The sequence below is a fragment of the Varanus komodoensis genome, unplaced genomic scaffold (assembly GCF_004798865.1).
Source record: "Varanus komodoensis strain SLA01 unplaced genomic scaffold, ASM479886v1 scaffold5, whole genome shotgun sequence".
NCBI lineage: Eukaryota > Metazoa > Chordata > Lepidosauria > Squamata > Varanidae > Varanus > Varanus komodoensis.
The window spans coordinates 50,584,705-50,604,700 of record NW_025336087.1 but is presented as its reverse complement, the minus strand read 5'-3'; the positions used below and the strand labels follow the sequence as shown (position 1 = coordinate 50,604,700).

Below are 19,996 nucleotides of genomic sequence, written 5' to 3'. Positions count from 1 at the left end.
TGGACTGGCATGTCTGCCAGTGGATGGAAGGGGCAAAGAGTACCACCTGAGCAACTTTGAACTGTTGACCTGAAGAGGCTTCCCTGTTGCTATGGCTGATCCTCCTGTTTCTTTCTCCAGCGCGTAGAACTGCTTGGAGACCCAAAGGCCAAATCCCCACCTCACATGCCCCAGATGACCACTGCCTGTTTGTGTCCGGACTGTATTTGGCTTCAGAATGGAAGGATGTCCATAAGGGACGTATAAGCCACCCATAACCTTGGGCAACACTGGTTATCAACCATATACACATTCAGCTAAACATTTGACCAATGACTAAAAAAATACCAGTCTACTCAACAATAAGAAGCACACACAACTCAAGATCAAGTCATAAAACTTTCAGGGCCAAACAATAAGCACATCAGTTTGTGGTTATAGCATCTAGCCTCCACTGCTATTTGGAAAACAATTGACATTCATTTCTAATACATCTGGTAGTGACTCTTAGCCCAGGATTGCTGTTGCAGTGTCTATGGCCTACAATCCTTCAAGCAGATGCCAGGTTCTGATGGCCCTTGCCAAGCCACAATGCAAAAAACTTTTTCCCAAAAAAGATATTAACAAAAGTAATGTGCCATTATAGAGATCAAAGTACCAAATGATATAAATTCCAGTGGCCATGAGTCCTGGGATAATGTTAACAGGCCATATCAAGTAAGCTTGTTATGAGAAAGGGAATTGAATGATGTTCATGGAAGTTATGTGTCCACTAGAATTGGAGTCTGGGATAACGTGCATTCAGAAATAATTTCCTTTCTCCATAAAGACAATCTCCAGCACCCCATAAGGAATGAAGTTGAAGAATTGATCTTATTTTTCAAACATAGGATAGCTCCAATATTAAAATTAACATATAAATTTAGCATCAATCTTATTTCTCTTCTCGCGTCTGCCAAGCCCAGGTACATAAAGTATAAATCACAGAAATGGTATAACGGGATGGAAGAATCAAACTCATTTTTCAAATCCCTCAAGGCAAATGGGAACTAAACCTGTTTACCATGAATCCAACAGATGTTCTGGAGCTGCCCCTGCAGACCTTTGGAAAGGGCCAGCTTGACGGCTCGGTCAAATACACATGCAGAAGGGGCACCTGCTTTGCATGCAGAAGGTCCGAAGTTCCAGTCCTGGTATCTCCAGGCTGGGCAGGAAAACCTCCTGCATGAAGCCCTGCAGAGCCTGCACCAGTCAGCATGGCCAGTACTGCACAGGTGGACCAGTGGGCTGCCTCAGTGTAAGGAAGCTGCCTGTTTTCCTGGTTAGAGTCTATCAAGTCTGAGATGGCAGAACCTGAAAAAATGAGCATAACTCTCTCTTAGGAAAATAGGACAGTGCCTTATAAAAGGTCAAGTTGTTTCGCCATACTCCATCTAGTGGGATTGTCTGTGGGCTGAGTGGCAGTAACTCTCTTGAGGTCGCAAGCACCACAGGTTTGCCACATTAACAGCTGGTCCTTTTAAACAATGGCACTAAGGATAGAGCCTGAAACCTGGAGCAAGCAACTAAGATGCAGCCCCTCTCCAAGCTAATGTCTAACAGGGGCGTATCCTGAATTAAGCACCGACTCCCATCTGAGCTGAGAAGCATGCAAAAGGCTCTTTAGACCCTCTTCCCCAGTGCTGTGCATTTCAGCCACTCACATACAGAACAGTTATTTCCTTCCCCTCCATGTGAATGGCAACAGAGGCTATCACTATAATCCTATACATAGGGAGTAAGTCCAATTCAGCTCCAGGGCCTTACTTTTGAGTAGACACATACTGACTCATACTGTCCAGCAGCACTGCTTGTACTGCTCTTGTGCACAAAGCAAATGAGATATTACAATACATAAGCAGAGGACTCTGAGCAGAGCCAGCAGAAGGAAGCCGCCCCATCATGCGGCAGATGCTGAGAGGAGGCAGCAAGGTGTTTGAGAACTGTGGCTAAGTGGCCTGCCCTGTGCCCACTAAACTAGCCTGTCCCTTTCTGGTGAGGTGGAAGATGCTGTCCCATCAGTGGTTACGAAGAAGGATTCAGCTGCCGGGCATGGAGTGGGCAGAGGTGCCACCTTGTTCTTCACGTCAGATGGCCAAATGTCTCTGAAAGCCAAACAACATATTATTTCAAAAACATTTTAAAGCATGCTTAACTCACTGCTTTTATTGTGGGGAAAGGCAAGCAACATGCCCAGTCCAGAATGTCTTCCCAATCCAAATTTGTGGCCCTGCACTGCTTTACTGCCACAAATTCCTCAGATAACTTCTTTACCCCCACTGAAACAGTTTGCTGTCATTGCCAGTGTCAGACCATTTTTACTATCACCAGCGGGAGCTGATCGTGTGCTCAAAGCAATTGGGCAGTTTCTTATTTCAGTGCTAGAAAAATGATTGTTAGAAGCATTGCTGATAGGCTTTTAAAGCCACTAGCCTGCCCACAATTTACAACTGAGCTTGCAAAGATTTCTGCCCTGGCCCCAGCAAAGGTGAAAGACCAGCAGTTGCTAGCAAGCATCAACAAAGTCCATCATGGGTGGTCCTTCATGCAACATGTGCTTTCGCTATACAAAGTCCTTCCTGTTAATCTGAGATGGTGTTAAACAAAAATTCTTTTTAATGAACATGGAATTGTCAGATTTGTATAGCCTAATTTAGAGGACATTATAATTATATAGATTCAAACTGTTATTTTTTCACTATTTGTTGGAGTATGCTAGTATGGAGTATTTCTTTCTTGCATGCCACACTTCAGGTGTGTCCTGATGAGGCTCTTATTGTGATAATCCCACCATCTCATTCAAGGAGTTCCATCAAAAATCCAGATGGTATTGTCTTCTATTTGTAGCACTCCATGTTTTCTCACTGCTTCTTTTCTTTCTTCCTTACCAGAAAAATACACCAAAGAAGAACAGACAGACTATCTGTACATTGTCTTATCATTAGTGGTGTCTGGAGCCCTCCATTTGCAAGCACCACTTGTTGATGATACAAAATATAACCCAGGCTGCATGTGGCACTCTGATTCAAGGCGTCCCATACAGGAGTCGAGTATGTATGATATCGACATGTAGGCTGCAGTCTTGTCCATGAGAAAAAAATACCTGGTAATGTATGAGACTTTTTGTAATGTAACTTCTGGAAGGGTTATAGCACAGGTGTAGAACATGTGGCCTTTCAGATGTTGTGAGACTGTAGCTCCTGCCATTGCTCACCATTAGCTATGTGGGCTAGAGCTGGTAAGAGATACATGCCAACCTCTGGAGGGCCACGTATTTACCTTCCCTGAGTTACAGCCTTAGGACCTGGCTCAGTGTTATGCCGAGGCAGACATAGTGCAAGCTACTGCACTGTTTTTACCCCTGGAAAATTGCAGACATATCTCGAGGTCAGACCACACAGCCCAGTTACTGTGTTCCTTACGGCAGCACATCAGTATCTCTAAAGGATCTGCTAAAAGGCAATCCACAGTACCCTTGCACAGCAGACTTTTGTGAATGGGCACAATAAAGCCTAATCCTGCAACAGCCCCAGTGGAAGAAGCATATCCTCCAGGCAGACAGGAAGGAGACTGCCTGCCAGCAATAACAAGAGACCTTTATGAGTTGCACCCTTGAAGTATGAAAAAGGTAAGCTGGCAAAGTCCAGCCTTCTACATATACCCAAAGGGTTTTGGCAGCTTTTGAAAGCACAAAAGCTTGTTGGGTGCTTCTGTGGAATTTCAGGCAATCAGCATCAGCCAGAATGTCCCAAGAAGCAAAAATCCAATGGAAAATGAGGCACTCTGGAACCAAATACTACACATGGAAGAGGACCAAGTCTACAGAGCCCCCACCTCCCAGTTCCCTAACCACACACTTGCAAGAGGAAGAGATTAATTCACCTGACTGAAACTGTATCTGAACTTTTTACATTAGGGAAGGACATCTTACCTTACGAAAGCATTAGTGCACCAGGACAGTTAGTTGAACTAATTCAGCTTTGTAAGAAACACAGCCTATTAGGAACCTAAGAATCATCTCAGGGCATAATAGAGATAGCTGCCTCCCATTGTCCCCCTGCCCTACCATCTTTGGCAACCAAAATATACCGTTTCCAACGTATTTGTTTGAGGGAGGGGAGATAGTTATGAAGGTCTGAAACATTATGACAGCAAAAGAAAGGAACACAGAAACTGGCTACTTTCCCATGCATGTGAACGTTTGTTTTCTTTCTTTTTTTAAATAGCAGCTGTATGGCCATGTGCACAATTTGGGCTTGTGGCTCAATATAGGTTTCCCCCCAACTTCCATCTACTCTGTCCAATGCAAATCAGTTTTAGAGGGGGGAGTTTCAGGCAGAGCCCCAGAAGACTACATTAATATAACTGCACAAGAAGTTAAGGAACTCATACAGGCATATGAAGCAGCCCCTAGAAGTCTTGAACGGCTTTAAAAATACTCACTGCAATCATTTGCTAGTATTAAAGGCCATGGAAATATTGAATTGCACTTGGGCACACACACTGCCAACACAGGATTCTCTGCCAGACTCCACTATGCCGCGGTATCAGCTCAAGATAACTGTTCTCACTCCAGTTTATCAATAAAGCCACACGCATTTTTACTTTCTGGGGAACTGGTTTTCTATCCATAAAGCCATCTTTCTCCCAAATATAAATGACATGTGAAAATCAGGTTCATCAACTGAGTTTATTTTTCCCCTAGAGTCCTTAGCATGCTACATTAACCTGACAATGTTTAATCATGTGTTCATTTTTCACAAGACATTTTCATGCAACTCACAGCTGTAATTGACTTTACATTGACATTATATATATTTCATCTAGCCATGGGAAAATAATAGCATTTAAGGTCTCCAAAAAATTGTCCAAGCTTGAACAGCATGGGGGACAGCTTGCTCTTTTCAGTATTTTGCAGCTCTTGGTTTTAACACCAGCATAATTATGTAACATAAAGTCAACATGGTCCCTGTTTAGTTCATATGCCACTAATTATTTGCTTTTAAATTTCCTATATCCTGAGGAGTCCTCACTTTGAACACTGCATTCAAGTACAATACCAACATTCCCAGGTGTCTAAAAGGCAAGACTTATTTGATCCACTTTAACTGTTCCACAGCCCCAGGTTTTGTACAACTACACTTAAAATTATCCATTTCCTTTTTTTCTTCTTTCTGTAATAAACATTCAGCACTAAAGCCATGAAATCGTAGCTATTTGGCATTTTCCAGTGAAGTGCAAGAAATAAAATAATTTATGTCTTTATTGCTAAAGGACAGTAACAAGCAGAGTCGCTTTTTTATACAGTTACAAGGACTATAATTCCTTCCATTCATGCCCAGTAGTTCTGCCTCACTGCAAGATCTCATGGCAAACCTTCATTCTAGGAAGAAGTGTTTAGTATTCTAGAGTCTGAGGAGTCAGATCTTTCATCATAGTCATCTTCTGCATAAATAGGTTGTTTTGACACAACAGGACATCCATCATCAGGAATTGAGATCCTAGGATCTTCCGATGGGCGCGTAGGAAGGACAGGAGAACTTCGGAAGACACTGGTTGAATTAGTGGAGAAAGGGCTGACATACTGCGACCTGAGCTGGTACTGCTGCTGCAGGGTCATGGTGTTCCACAAAGTAACATCATTGGGTAGAAATGGACTAGACTGGTTTCTGGCCAAAGTATTCCTCAACATCAGGGGATAACGGGGTGGCTGTGGGAATGGATGCTGTAAGGGTACAGCCAGTGGGTTTGGCACAACATTGCTAGTATCAGCTGAAAACCTCAGTGTGTCTGGGACTCTAAAGGCAGAGCCTACGGACCACTTTGAGGAAGAAATGGGATAGGAACTCAGAGTGTGTTCAAAGAGGTGCCCATTTGAAGGCAAAACCAGACCTTCCGATTCTGCAGAAGTTCTGTCTCCACCAGCTATGGAGGACCTGCTCGACAGAAGGACCTCAACAGCACTCACCAGGTCTCCCCCACAGCCTTTCAAGATTAATTCAAGCACAGTTGGCTTTTGGTTGGGGAAGATTTTCTTTAGCACTTCAAGGGGTGGCCGGTTGGCTTTCAAGCCAAAAGGCAAAGAAACTGTCCCGGACGGACCTTCAATCAAAAGGTGATTTTGCTCTGGTTGGTACTTGGGAGTCTCAGGCCGGCTGTCTGTGTTCCCACTGTTTTTCTGGACAGCATACCCACCCTCATCAACAGAAACAATTTCAGGGCTTTCAGGAGCGAAGTTGCTCTTGGCCTTTGTCACATCTGGGGAACTCCTTTGGTCTGTATCTTTGTCACTGTAGGTCTCAGTGCTGTCGGCTCCACTGATATCACCCAATCTCTCTTCAGTCATGTCTATAAAACAGAGGGCAGCTTTGTTATGCCAAGGAAATAGGAACAGAATCACACATTTTTCTTAGTATGACATATAATGACAAATTCCAGATTTCAGCAAGTGTTAAATGGCCACCTATATAACAGATACAATTTTCTCCATCACCTACCGACACCTCTTTGGTTCTTTCCTAGATCTGCTTCCTTGAATTGTACAAACCATCCTCAGTCACAACAAATCAGAAATGGAAATAAGAAAACATTTTTCCCATTTGCTACTCCCTGTACCCACCACTGCAGTCTACCAACTCTGACACTAACCAGAATAGTGCATTTTAATATCAGCATTGGGATGGGAAGTACACAGCTGGATAGCTGAAAACCAAAAAGGTTATTCCATAATCCTTAAATCACCCCCGTCATGCAAACTTAAAAAAATACTTTTCAGAAAGAACGGGACTTTCATATTCCTAAGCACATAAAACAAATCTGCTGACAGTCTACATGTTAGTGGCACTACAAGATCAGTGCAACTAGATTATGATTCAGTTTCTTCAATGGATCTAAATCAGACAAGACTCAAAAGACTTGGTTTGTAGAGCAAGATATCAGTAGGATGAAATACTCATTTATCAGCCAGCCATCACTGGCATCTGAATTAACCATTTTGATACCTAAGCATAGACGTAAGCACAGATGAAAGCACCCGGTTTGGCATATACACATGTCAGTATCTCCATTCTATACTGTTGTATTTGCAGTATTTTAGACACTTTAAGTATTTCCCTAATTCTTTTACTGTTCCCTTCAACCTCATCTATTATCAGCAACAACAAAACCCACTTACAATATAATCCCTACATAAATTACTACAATGTGCTAATCCTGAACTTTGCCTCTGAACTCTGTTCAGTTCATCAAAATACACTTGTCTATGACAAAATCACAGATAATATGAATGAGCTTTGACAAAGGGAATTTCTTCTTGGGTGCCTGCCCAGACATTCCTTTGTTTAGCCCCAAACCTGCTGTCTTACCTGTTGATGCATGTGCAATAAATTGCCAACAGCACCTTCTAAATAACGAGGCATTGGTGGCAGAGAGCCAGTGTGGTGTAGTGGTTAAGAGTGCAGGACTGGGACTCAGGCAATCTGGGTTTTAGTCCCACCTAATCCATGGAGCCAACTGGGTGACGTTGGGCCAGTCATAGACTCTCAGCCCAACTGCCTCACAGGGTTGTTATTATGGGGATAAGACTGAAACCAGGAAGAGAATAATGTAAGCCACTTTAAGTTCTTTACAAAAGAAAAAGCCTAGATATAATAAATAAACGCTGTTAGCACCTTATACCAGCCACTGCCCATGGTGTCTCACTGCCTGAGGCAAGAGAGAACATACATCACAGCATTGCACATCATGCTCTGCCATGATCACTGCAACCCCATCAGTTCTCCCCTTCCTCTCACCTTTGCCTCACTGTGTCAACACTTCTGATTGTGTGACTCCCATGAGTGGGAATGGCTGACAAGCCATTCTCACAAGAGCTCCCACAGCTGTTTCTCTGGCCACATGGCTCTCCACAAAGCAGGGCAGTGACAGTAGGAAAGATGAAAGCATATTTATTTATTTGAGTTATATTCCACTTTTTTCTTAGAAGCACAAAGAGGTTTCCATCATTCTCCACTGGTCTCAATCTTATCCCCACCACAACGGCACTGTGAGGTAGGCTGGGCTGGTCCAAATGAACATATGAAGAGAGAAGCAGAGAGTAGGTAACTAAAACAGGTAACAATATCGGGAGGCAGGAGTCATGAGAACATGAACTACACAGGAAAGCACTTTCAATGTTGTTGCAGTGCCAACTATCAAGGAAATGATTTGGTTCATCATCTTGCTGTTTTAAATTACAGATCCAATTGTTTTACATCCCACTGAGAAATGTAGCTACAAAGTTCCAGGATCGATCTTTGTTACTTAAGGTCCAGGAAATCTCCAAATGATTAGGAGTCTCTATTACCAGCTACTCCTAGGCAGGATAATTTGACAATGGCAGTACAAGCATCTGTGAACCAAGATTGGACTGCTGCAAGCAATGAACTCTATGCGTATATAGGGTTTCACTTGAGACTAGTCTGGAAGCTGCACCTGGTGAAGAAGAATACAACTGTAATACTGCTGACTAAAGCATCTTGAAAAACAGGCAATGCCACTGCTGAAAAGTGCACTGGCTCCCAGTGGGATACCAAACCAAGTTCAAACTGTTGTTCCTGGTATATAAAGCTTGAGACGAAGCTACCTCAGGGATAATAACTTAAGGCCTGTAGTAAATGTTCCTTCCTTGGCAAGGTTCTTGAGCACGTTGCTGTCAACCAAGCCTGAAGCTCTTCAAATAGACTGTTTTTACTCTTGGAGCTTTTGGCAGCTACCCCTGAAGGCATAGCAAGCTTGGCGTGCCTTCAGGGAAACTGAGCTAAGAGTGCGGAGGGGCGGGCTGCATTGCTTGGTCCTGCTCTTCTTCTTGAAGGGTCACCTCCAGAAGGTGGTACCTGGGAAATATTGTTCAACCCCATAGATTTTCCAGCAAGAAGTTCCTTGGGGATCTGTTCTGTCTCCCATGCTACTTAATATCTACATGAAACCATGTGAGTTGAGTAGTTTTACAGGGTGTCACCATCAGTGCACTGATGACAGACAGCTCTACTTCTCCTTTCCATCATCAGCAGGTGAGGCTGTGGGTGTGTTACACTGGGAACTGGCCGCAACAACAGGGGCTAACAAACTGAAGGTCACAACTGATGCTATGAGTAGGTGGGTCCCCTGACCAAATAAAGGGTGTTCAACCTCTTCTAGATGGGGTCGTACTCTCTCAGAAGGAGCAGATTTATAGCTTCAGGATTCTCCCTGATCCATTTTTGTCATCTGAAGAAGCTCAGTGGCCCAGAGTGTCTTCTACCAGCTACAGCTGGTGGCCCACGTATACCCCTATTTGGACAAGAAGAGCCTGGTTTCAATAAGCTATACTTCAGTGATCTCTAAATTAGGTTACTACAATAGATTGCATGTTGGGCTGCCCTTCAAGACTGTTCAGAAGCTGCAGCTTGTGCAGAATGCAGCAGCCAGATGAATATGACAGGGAGGTCCAAGCACTAACGCCAGTTCTGGCCTGCATGCACTGGCTGCCTGAATGTCTCCAGGATAAATCCAAGCTACTAGTTTTAGCCTATAAAGCCTAACATGGCTTGGGACCACACTACCTGTTGAAGCACCCTGCCCAACTGCAATCTACCCAGACACTGTGCGCAACATTCCTAGTGAGGCACGCAGAGGGAGGGCTTTCTCCGTGGTGACCCCCACCCATCTATGCAATGGGGGGCATGCAGCCTACCATCACCTTTTTGGCGCCAGGGTAAGATGGCCCTTTGTGCCCTTCAAGATGGTTTTAAATATATACTTGGCTATCCAGGGCTTTGAGGAGATAACCCATCCCAGGTATATTTCTTTTACAGGGTTAGTCTCCGTGGTATGCTTTTAGCTGTTTTAAGAGCTATGTAAGATTTAATGGCATTTTTATTGTATCATTTTTATGAACCATTGTACCTAAAACTTTGGCTATTGGGTGGTAATAGAAATGAAATTAATAACAATATCTTCATTGCCCTGTGTGGTCACTGAGGTACTCAGGACTGACACTTGTGGTGATAGCACATGCTCCACCTTATGGCATCCAAGAAACAAGCTTTTAATGGTGCAACTCCTGTGAAACTCCCAGGCAGTTGCTTAAGATACTCTTTCCTTGTCATGTCACCCAATTCTGTATATTAGTCGTGTTTGTGGCCCAGCTATGTATATTAGTCGTGACTGTTTTATCTTTATCCCGTATTTTTATCATTGGGATTTCAGTGGTTAACACCACTGTAGTATTTTTATCTTCCCCAGTATATAAATTCATAGAAACCAATTCTCACACTAGTTAATGAAGAAAAAAAATTAAATGAAACAATATGCATGTTCTTGAAAGATATTGTCCTGATAAGCCACTTTATTCTTGGTTTGCAATTTTTTTCATTCTTAAGGAAGAAGCCAAAGGAATTCTTGCAGACTTAATTAACATTGTTTTGCATACTGTCTGGCAGTATTTGTGTTTATACATAAAATTACTATGTGAATAGTAATCAGACCTGAAGAATTCCATGTTTGTTTGCTTTGAATTTTCATTTATTTGAAATAAATATACCAGCCTACAAAATAAAAAATACCAAAAACCTGAATAATGGAAGTATATTAATAATAAACAATTTTAAATAAAAACAGTTTCATTCACATTCTAGTCTAACTAGTTAATTCTTAATGGAAACTACGGTTTTTAATTTATGAAATTGCTTGCCATGCAGGATTCCAAACATTTTTCCTAATGACACTTACCCACTTCAAATTTCAAGCTGAACAAGTGAAAAATACCACATTTGTTCTAGCAAATGACCTGGTTCACACATAAAGGAAGCCCATGGTTAATCGATATTCTGTTGCCCTACCCAGAATTTGCCTGACAGACACCCATGGCCTAGAAGTTTCATTTTTAGGAGCTGACTTAGTTCACTCACTGACATGGGAATGCCTCCCTTCGCACGTAGAAAGTATAGCATTGGGGAACATGGAAAAGCCACATTTACCCTCCCTAAATCCAGGGAAGGAATGCTCACCAATACCCACCAAGCCAGTTGTCTAAAGAATTGGCTAAATCCCACACTAATACCCCCTTGCAGATGCTGTTGTTTGATAAATGTGCCCCTAAATGTGTCCAAAGTTTGTGTCTCACCTCTTTCTTGCTGCTTGTTTCCACAATGTTTAATATTATATGTGACCCAGGCAGATTCTGAAACCAAGTCCACAAGCAGCTTTTCTAAGAATAGTGGGGCATTTTCTTTCGCTTGAGGAAGTCACTGGCCCTACTGACACTTTAAGCATCTGGAAGAAAAAACATTTCTACTGATTTCCACCCTCCATTTTCATACTTAAAATGCAGGCATGGTAGTTTTGTTATTAATCTTACATGTCAGCCTTGAATTTACAATTTCTTGTTGGAGTGACAGATCTCCAATTTGGTGCATGCTATTCAACCTAACAAGGGAATTCAGCAGTTATGGAAGAATATCTGAATTCCTCTAAAACAATTAATTATTCCTGTCACTACTAGTAATACATGTATATCTCTCCTTTTTGCACTGGTTGGGTTCTCTGAAAAACAATTTGCAGCTTTCACTGCCTTTAATTGTTTAAGACTTTGCTTTCTGCTTTGCTTCTTGTTGCAGCCTGAAATGTACTCAAGCTCACCCGCAAAGGGACATTTACTAATCAGGGCCAAAGTAGTCCAGTCCTGGGTCAGCTGAAGATAGCCTACAAGACTAGTTCCTCTTGTCAAGAAGCAGTGGAAGCCTAGCCTAAGCGCCTAGTCTAAGACAGTGCCTTGGGACATTTGATGAATGAAGATTTACTCCTCCCCTCGCCTCAAGCTGTTAAGCAGAAAGTGCTGACTAGCTGGCAGAAAAGAATTTCTCATCAATGCTCTTTGATTGTATTTTGCAAACAAAATGCCTGTTGCCTGGTAACATTTCACTTGAGCCTGACCTTCCCCAAAAGTTATTGCTATCAGATTCGATTTACACTGTCCTCCTGTGATTACTGTAATCTTTTAAACTGGGAAGTTCATATATCAGTAGGGGGTGGGAGAAAGTATGCAAGTCAATACTGCTTCTCTCTCTCTCTCTCTCTCTCTCTCTCTCTCTCTCTCTCTCTCTCTCATATTTATACTTTTCCTGAAGCTTGAAAAGGCACTTGCTTTGGTTTTCAGGCCATGTTCCTCTCAATGCATCTAGCCTTTAAAAGCACCTTCTGGAAGTGATAAAGAACCCAATGCAGATCTCAGGGATTTTTATTGCCTGGAATGCAAGACACACACATGCTGTAGGGTAAGATGGCTATTCTCGTACGACAGCAAAGAACCCACTAATGAAAGTCACAGGAAACTTACAGGTGACTCAAGGAGCAGGTATTAAAAGTAATGTAGCAAAGAAAACTCATGTTGCAATTCTAAGCAAGTGTAGACACGAAAAAGCCAGCTATGTTGGTAGGGGCATGACATAATTTGTAGAATTTTTTCCTGTCTAAATACTTGCATGGCCTCTAAGACTGCAATCCTGTATCTGCTGAAAGGTAAGGTTTATTTCGTTCATAAGAAAAGTCCTCCTGAGTACATATTATAGGATTGCTACCTGAACAGTTTTCAGGACTAAACTCATGGAAAGAAATTTGTAGTCGAAACTGGAGCAGAATTAAGGCTTACCAATGAAAAATTGGTATGGGACCCTGTGCATGTTTCAGTTCCATCAATTTCAACAAACAATTAAGCCTCTGCTTACATTTCTTCCACAATGAAAAGCACAGGGGACTTACCTCTGGCTGGATGTTGGCCAGTGTGATTAAAGTGTTAATTGACTTCATTGGGTCTAAGAAAGGAACATTGCTATGGGCTCCTTTAACTGTAGAATAAATGATAATTATTCACCAGAGCAATTATAATTAATTTTCCCAAGAGTAAGATATGATCATGGTACAAGCTAGTTAAGGCACACTGCTTTGATTTCAGCAGATGTTTGCATGACATCTCACTAATTACATCCTGCTAATTTGAATTCTCTCGGGGCAATGTTCTCAGGACGCTGTGGGAACTCTCTAAAGGCACTCTCATGACTTGCCAACCTAAGCATTCCAATCTTCTTTCAGTTGAAATCCATTTGACAGAATAAACACCCACACCAACACACTACTGTCAAGAAGGCTTATTTCATAAATACATTTAGGTTCTGCGTGCTGGATTACAACTTCCTTTTCAAGTAATTTCTGCAGGACAAGATTAGTTTAAATCGAAATGTTTTATCTGATCTGGCTTGTCCAATGCCCTATTCAAAGAGGATTGTATACTACAAGAATAATTCCAGTTGGGACACTGACATTTCTTGTAAAACAAGGTCTTCAACAAACACAAACATGGGAGATTGCAACTTTCTTTTGTTCATCCACTTAAGCCCCTTGCAACGACATTGAGCAAGCTATAGGTGTACTGAACTAAGATTTATATGTTTTGTTTTAAGAACCTACCCTTCAGAACAGATGACTTTTTCAAATTAATTTCTTATACAGTTTAGAATCTTTTGTTCTGAACAAGATTACCAATACCTCAGAACACTGAAAGATACTTGAGTATTATATTTGCATTTGTTTCAACTAGGTAAAGGAAAAGAGAGATCATAAACCCATCTTTTATTTGTGGAGAGATGCAAGCAATTTACAGGGCTACAGCACTCCTATGGTATCACTCCTCTAGCTGTGGGATTGAATCTTCTTACACATTAAAGTGACACCTCCTTTTTGAAGAGAGTCAATTTCAAGTACAGAGTCAAGTACACTCACATAGCTATACCAAGCTGTAATAAGTTGTGATTAATTTAATTGTTCCTCCCATTAAAATCAGTGAAAAAATCCTCAACAACTGAAAAGGGGTCGTCCCCCCCAAAGGAAGAGAGGCAATCAATGAGTTCTACACCTAAAATCCTCTGTTGGGGATTTGAAGGCAGGAGTTGCATGCTAGTCATGACTAATCTAAATATTTACATAAAACTAAATGTAAAACTAAATATGGCTCCAACTCCACATTTAATATAGAAAGAAAACATTTTAAAGTCTCTGGGCATATAGTTTTATATTGCAGAATTTTATACACACCATGGCCAAAGTTAGTGAGAAGATTTGATGCACAAGGGAGTTTTTGAAAGACAAAAGGACATAGTTTGCTTTTTTATCCACAAGTAGTTTTTCTGCTAACTGAACCCTCAGAATTGAAGCTTTGTTCTATAGTACTAAGCATCATGTTCCCTGTGCTAATTATACACACATTCAAATCAACTTTACTTAGGATGTAAATTAACTTTACTTAGGATGTTACCCACTCATCCTAAACTGTTACATAAAACCAAGATAATGTCAATTAATTTCACTGCAGCTTACACAGAAGGGATTTAGAACAGGTGTGAGGAAAAGAGGTCACAATGGCTTATACTGAGGCAGCTCCTGATAGTTACAGGAGCAGATTTCCGTTTAGGCTTAGGACAACACAGACAGATTTGTATTGAAGTCAAAGGATAGCCGGTTCCCATTAAACATATGTTTAGGGTCAGGCTGTAACATAGCTTTAATCAGGGCAACCCAAACCGTGTTCCAATAAATTTGATGCTGCACCTGCAGTACAGAAATCACGCATATTTTCATCAAAGGAGCAACAAGGGCTTCTATCTAATGATAATTCTATAGCTACAGTAGAGAATGAGAATCTAACCTTGCATACAAGCCCCCGCCCCCCCAAGAGGCAATGCCAATGGATCTCCAAAGAACCGCAGCACCTGGCTTCAGGAACTGCAGCATAACTTTGCTACCTAGTAGGACCAGCCACGGGTGTCTTGCTGAGCTGCATAAAATGGCAAAACATATGAGCACCCCTGGCATTTTCTTCAGGAATAAAACATAGACCTCACATGCATCATCCTAAGCAGGCTACTTCCTTCGAAAGAGCTCTGCTTCAAAGTGAAACTTTTAAAAAACTCACTCTCCACTTCACTCGCATCCCAAGGTCTGCAATCTATTGGTTGTATCTCATGTTAGCCCTACTTAGAGCAGACACGTTGAAATGAAGGGAACTCGGACTAGATTAAGTTGCATGCGACCCTATGTTGTCCTGTGTTCATGGATGAGCCTTTTGGAGAAGCTTAAATGCTTTTGCTGCCAACATGCAAAGTCTATTTTCCGATGCTGCTTTTTAAAATCAAAGTCCTCCTGCTCCTTCCATTTCGTCAAACTGTGAATTCGGCTGCAATGCTTGTGCAGGGACCTGGCAGTCTCAAGTGAAAAATGAGCACCTGGGATGCAATGGGATGACGGTCCTTCAGCAACAAGATAAGCCCATCCTTGCTGCTTTTCCTTACAAAACCCTTATGGTGGGGAGTGAAAGTGTCACCGCACAACAGCCTTTTGCAAGACCAGAAAGGCCAGCCGAAGCCTCCCTCCTGGGGTGCCCAACCTTCTGCAGAGGTGAAATGGCCATCTGGACTAATAATGTTCCTTTTCTCCATTTCCATTATTTGGAGGAGGATGAGAGCACATATGAAACTATCTTGAAAGAACCCACAACCAACCGGATTTAGGACACAATCTTCACTAATGCAAACTTGCTGGGAATGATCGGCATTCCCTTTCCACACGTCAATAAAAACATGAATCTTCATACTGAAACTTGGATTGGCTGCAATAGACTAAAGCAACTAGCCCTTCAAAAGAAAATCAGTCATGAGCCTCAGTTTAACTGCATTGTGAAACCTGGCTGGAAACACACCTTTTGTTTACTATGCAGCCTGTTTCTATACATGTCTATTTGGAAGCATTTCAACTGATTCCCAAAAGGCTTTTTCTCTTGTTAATACCTGTTTTTAATATTGTTTCTCTTTTCCCTTCCACCATCTCCTTATCCTATGAAGGAATAAACAGACTGCAGCACCTAACTGAAAAGAAAAAGCCTTAAAAAAAGAAATTATATATCAAACAAGTCACTCGTTTGATATGAAACAGGAGTGTTACATCCCCAGTTTTAGAAGCGGAAAAACTCCAGTTAGTCCCAAATGCAGACAGTAAGATCTGGTTGTGTCATCATATTAAGCTCATTTCAAAACAGCAGCACCAACTGCACACATTTTAAGGGAATAATTAAAGAAGCTAGTTAATAGCTGTAAGCCTAAATGGCTTGGGTTCAAGGGACCTTCTCCCATACCACTGAGCCCATGCCCTAAGACAGGCCCTATTTTGCCTTGCCTCATAACCTGACACTAGCCTAGTTGAGAGAAGCGAAAGGGTCTTCCTTGTGACTGCATCCCTGCTGCGACTGTGGAAGGGGCACTCCAGCCCCCTCCCTTTCAGCTCCAGCTGCCTAGTGAAGTCAATTCTGCCTAGGTGGACTTTTTATTAACCTTGCTTGTATGTTACCTCATGGACTATCCAACTATCTCTTTTTTGCTATTTTAAAAACCTCCAATCCTGTTAACTTATTAGAGATTTTATGTTTTAATACTATTAGCTTTCAAATAACTTCCTATTTATGAACTGAAAGGCAGACTATAATAGCACAAACAAGACACTGAACTAGGATTATATAATAGAGAAGGCAAATATTGTTGAGACCAGCTACATCATCACTAAAACTTAAATATACTTCAGAATATAAACATTTCCTACTTTTTCTTGCCTCCTATTTTTTCTTTTTCTTTCTTAGAAATGAGCAGCGCATCATTTCTACTCTCTGCACACCCCTACTCCCTTCTATTTGTAAGTAAGCTCCGTGGAGTTAAATAAGACTTACTCCCATGTAGGTGTATGTATATATAGACTAGCAACCTACATCTCCTGCAGTTATGACACGCATTTTTGTACCCTCTATCCTGTAGAGATACATACATATTTTAAAAGTACTTAGCATTATGCTATTATGAAAGAAAGTCAGCATTCTGTTAAAGTCTCTAAATGGCAGCAACTATTTAAAAAACAAAAAACCCAAACAAACTAGGAGTATTTTGCATAATTAAACTTATAAATGAATTGAAATATTAACTGCTAATAAGAGTATATTCCTAGAGTGTAACTGACATTCCAAGAGTGTAATTGGAATATATATTCCAATTACAAAAACATCAGCATCACAGTTATCATTTTTGCTAATATTACAAAGAAGTATTAGGAAGAGGAGGTGATTACACAGAAACCCAGTGAGAAACTGCTGTTAAGATGGAAAAGAAACATCATAATTTTCCTCCAGGACATTGAATTTTTCATCCTGCCTTTATTAGTTCTTTACAGTCTTTAAAACAGTCCCATTTCTGCAAGATCACAGACAATGATTCCCAATAACACCATTTCATTATTTCATTTTTAAAATATTAAATCTGTGCTGCCCATTGATCCATTTTATACAGGTCAGAAATTTTTGTGGTGAGGATTTCTGTTTCCATGGAGTTGTTGCAACAGAAAAAAAAACTACTCTGGTTACAATCCATAACCAAATGCCTGGAGATCTTTTTCTCGGACACCTTTAAAAGGAAGGTCCTTCCCTTGGCTCACATTAATCAGTTGTATAATTGTAGTTATCTACTCATATAGTTGTCTACTCAGACCTAAGTCCCCTTCAGTTAAATGGTACTTATTGCCATCTAAGTGGCTAAAGCATCAAACAACCCTATGCATGTTTCCTCTGGGAGTTTCAGGTAAATTTGGCTAAGATTGGGCAGCTAATAGGTCTACCCTATTCTGCATATGACACAACTGCACACAGCACAACAGCAACAATAATACTAAATTTAAGTACCCTAAACACAACAGTGCCTTAAATTCAAGTGATGTATTTTAACTATTTCACCATGGGGCTTTTTCTACTAGGGATCCTTTCTAAAGGGCTCAGCCCACTCAATCTGTAGCATCTCTGAGCGTTATTACAAACAAACAAGCAAACAAACCCTCCCCTTCTCAAGCAAAAAATAGCTGGATGGCACACTTTCCACAGCTGTTCAATTCCCCACAAATAAAACCCACTTTTTTCATTCCATAGTGTGGCTGCCAATAATCCATTTCACTGAAGCACTTGCTGCCCGTTGCCTTCCACTTCTGCTCATTCTTCCCATGAGCCCCGAACTAGTGAGAACCGCACTCTCTCCAAGGTATGAACATATATGGGGAGAATCAAAGTGGCATGGACCCAGGGGGTCTAAAGGGCCCAAATGAGTTTCCTGATACCAACTAGAAAACACTGTAGATACACACACACAGGAGCTGCTTTGCCACTTCAGTTCAGCAAAGCTATCAGCTCCAGGCTGAAAGGTCCAAGTCCACTTCCAGTACTTCTGGAGGAATTTGGCATCAGGCCACAGACAGTGGACCATTTAGACCCCTAAATTCATCTCACCTCCCCCATTTTTAACAAATAATTAACAAAATCACAATTTCATCTTTCAAATGCCTGCAGACCAAGTGAACTACCCTCCTCTTTTTGGCATCATCCCCCAAACTTTTAGGTTGGAAAGAGCCTGCTTGGTATCTTCATCTAGCAAACTCCCTTTGAATTGTTCTGCCATGTTTTGGCTGCGATCTTCTATGCACACCTTCTTACAATTAAGCCACCATGATTGAGGGTGCAAGCATTGTAAAAGGATGGAGACAGCACGGCAACAGCAGACAGCACAGGTGCAGGCAGAAGCTACAGGCTCAAACTGATCCTACAAATGCTCGTTCAGAAGCAAGTCCCATCGATTTCAATTAGACTTTCTCCCAATAAGTCAGCACAGGATCACAGTCATTTTAATCAGCTTGGCTTGGTAGTAAGACAGAGACACAAGCTCGCTCGCTCTCTCTCCCACACACGCACACATACATGAGCGCACTGCCTCTCAGTTCTGCCCTTACTCTATGCCACCACTAGATATCTGTGCCCTAAGTGAAGCGCCTGGTTCAGTTTGAAAAGAAAGGGAGGCTCTTTTGCTTTCTTTCTACCAAGAGCAGGGCAAGGGAGACGTGAGCTCAGTCCAGACTCGCATCCTAGAAATATCAGGGGATCCCTTCAGTCCCTCAAACCTTGGGAAGCCTGACAGAGTCTGTTTGCACTTTGAAGATTCCAATTCCTTTTCTTCCATCTCACGGGAAGGAGAGAAAGGCACCCCAGCTCCTTATGTCAGTGGTAACTGGTCCTTCCTTGCCCTCTTTTCTAACCAGTGGAAGAAGGGAAAGCTAATTGTCATCTGCCTGTTTCCCCGTTTAAAAATAACCCGTGAAATCTCCCACGGCCCAGGACAAGGCGCTGTTTATCTGTCAAGTGATCCAAGGCAGAGTCTACAACACCTAAACAGATTAATTTACTCCAATGGATTAAGTCTTGGCAGAGGATCGGGACCCGAGCCTGTAAAGCTGCTTGACTGCTTTACAGATTGAGCCCGAGAGCTACGCAAAAGCTTGGCTCCCTGCACTCTCTCGATGGGACTAGCTTTCAAGTACGTACCGCAGCCGTTATAATAACGTCGGGGCTCTAAATCTGAAAGCGCCTGTCCCCAAGTTCAGAGCTGCAGTCCTCAGCGGTGCAATCTACAGGAGCGCAGGAGCACTGCCCTCCGGATCGCTCCCCGCCCAGTGCCAAGACTGCGCCTGGCTCTACGGTACACACAAACGGCAAACCCGTCTCGTATCCTGCAAATTTCACAGCCCCCCTTCTCTCCGGAGCCGAGCCGAGCCGAGCCGAGCCGAGCCCCCGCCCCGCAGGGACTCCAGAGCCGACGACTGCCGCTGGGTGCTCTCCACGTCCAGAGCGCCCGGATTTCGCCCGCCCGCCCGCTCGCCCGCCCGGTCCCACCTACCTGCTTTGGACAGTTGTGCTGGCAGGACCGCGGCGGGCTGCTCGGAGGCCCATCGCAGGGCGGCGGCGGCGGCCAGCTCCATGGGCGGGCGATGCGCGGCGGCACCGGGGCCCTCGGTCGGGACGACCACGGCTGCGGCGGCGGCGGGGTGCGCCGGCGGCGTG

The 19,996-nt window shown here is 42.5% G+C and overlaps 1 protein-coding gene across 1 annotated transcript in view; it reads right to left on the bottom strand.

The window, feature by feature from the left end:
* Positions 1–5,401: 5,401 nt before the first annotated feature.
* Positions 5,402–19,996, bottom strand: part of DMRT3 (doublesex and mab-3 related transcription factor 3) — a 15,094-nt gene continuing 499 nt past the window's right edge. The window contains 3 exon segments of the mRNA XM_044446388.1: positions 5,402–6,366; positions 19,833–19,926; positions 19,929–19,964. Of these exon segments, the coding sequence (XP_044302323.1) occupies positions 5,402–6,366; positions 19,833–19,926; positions 19,929–19,964 (1,095 nt within the window).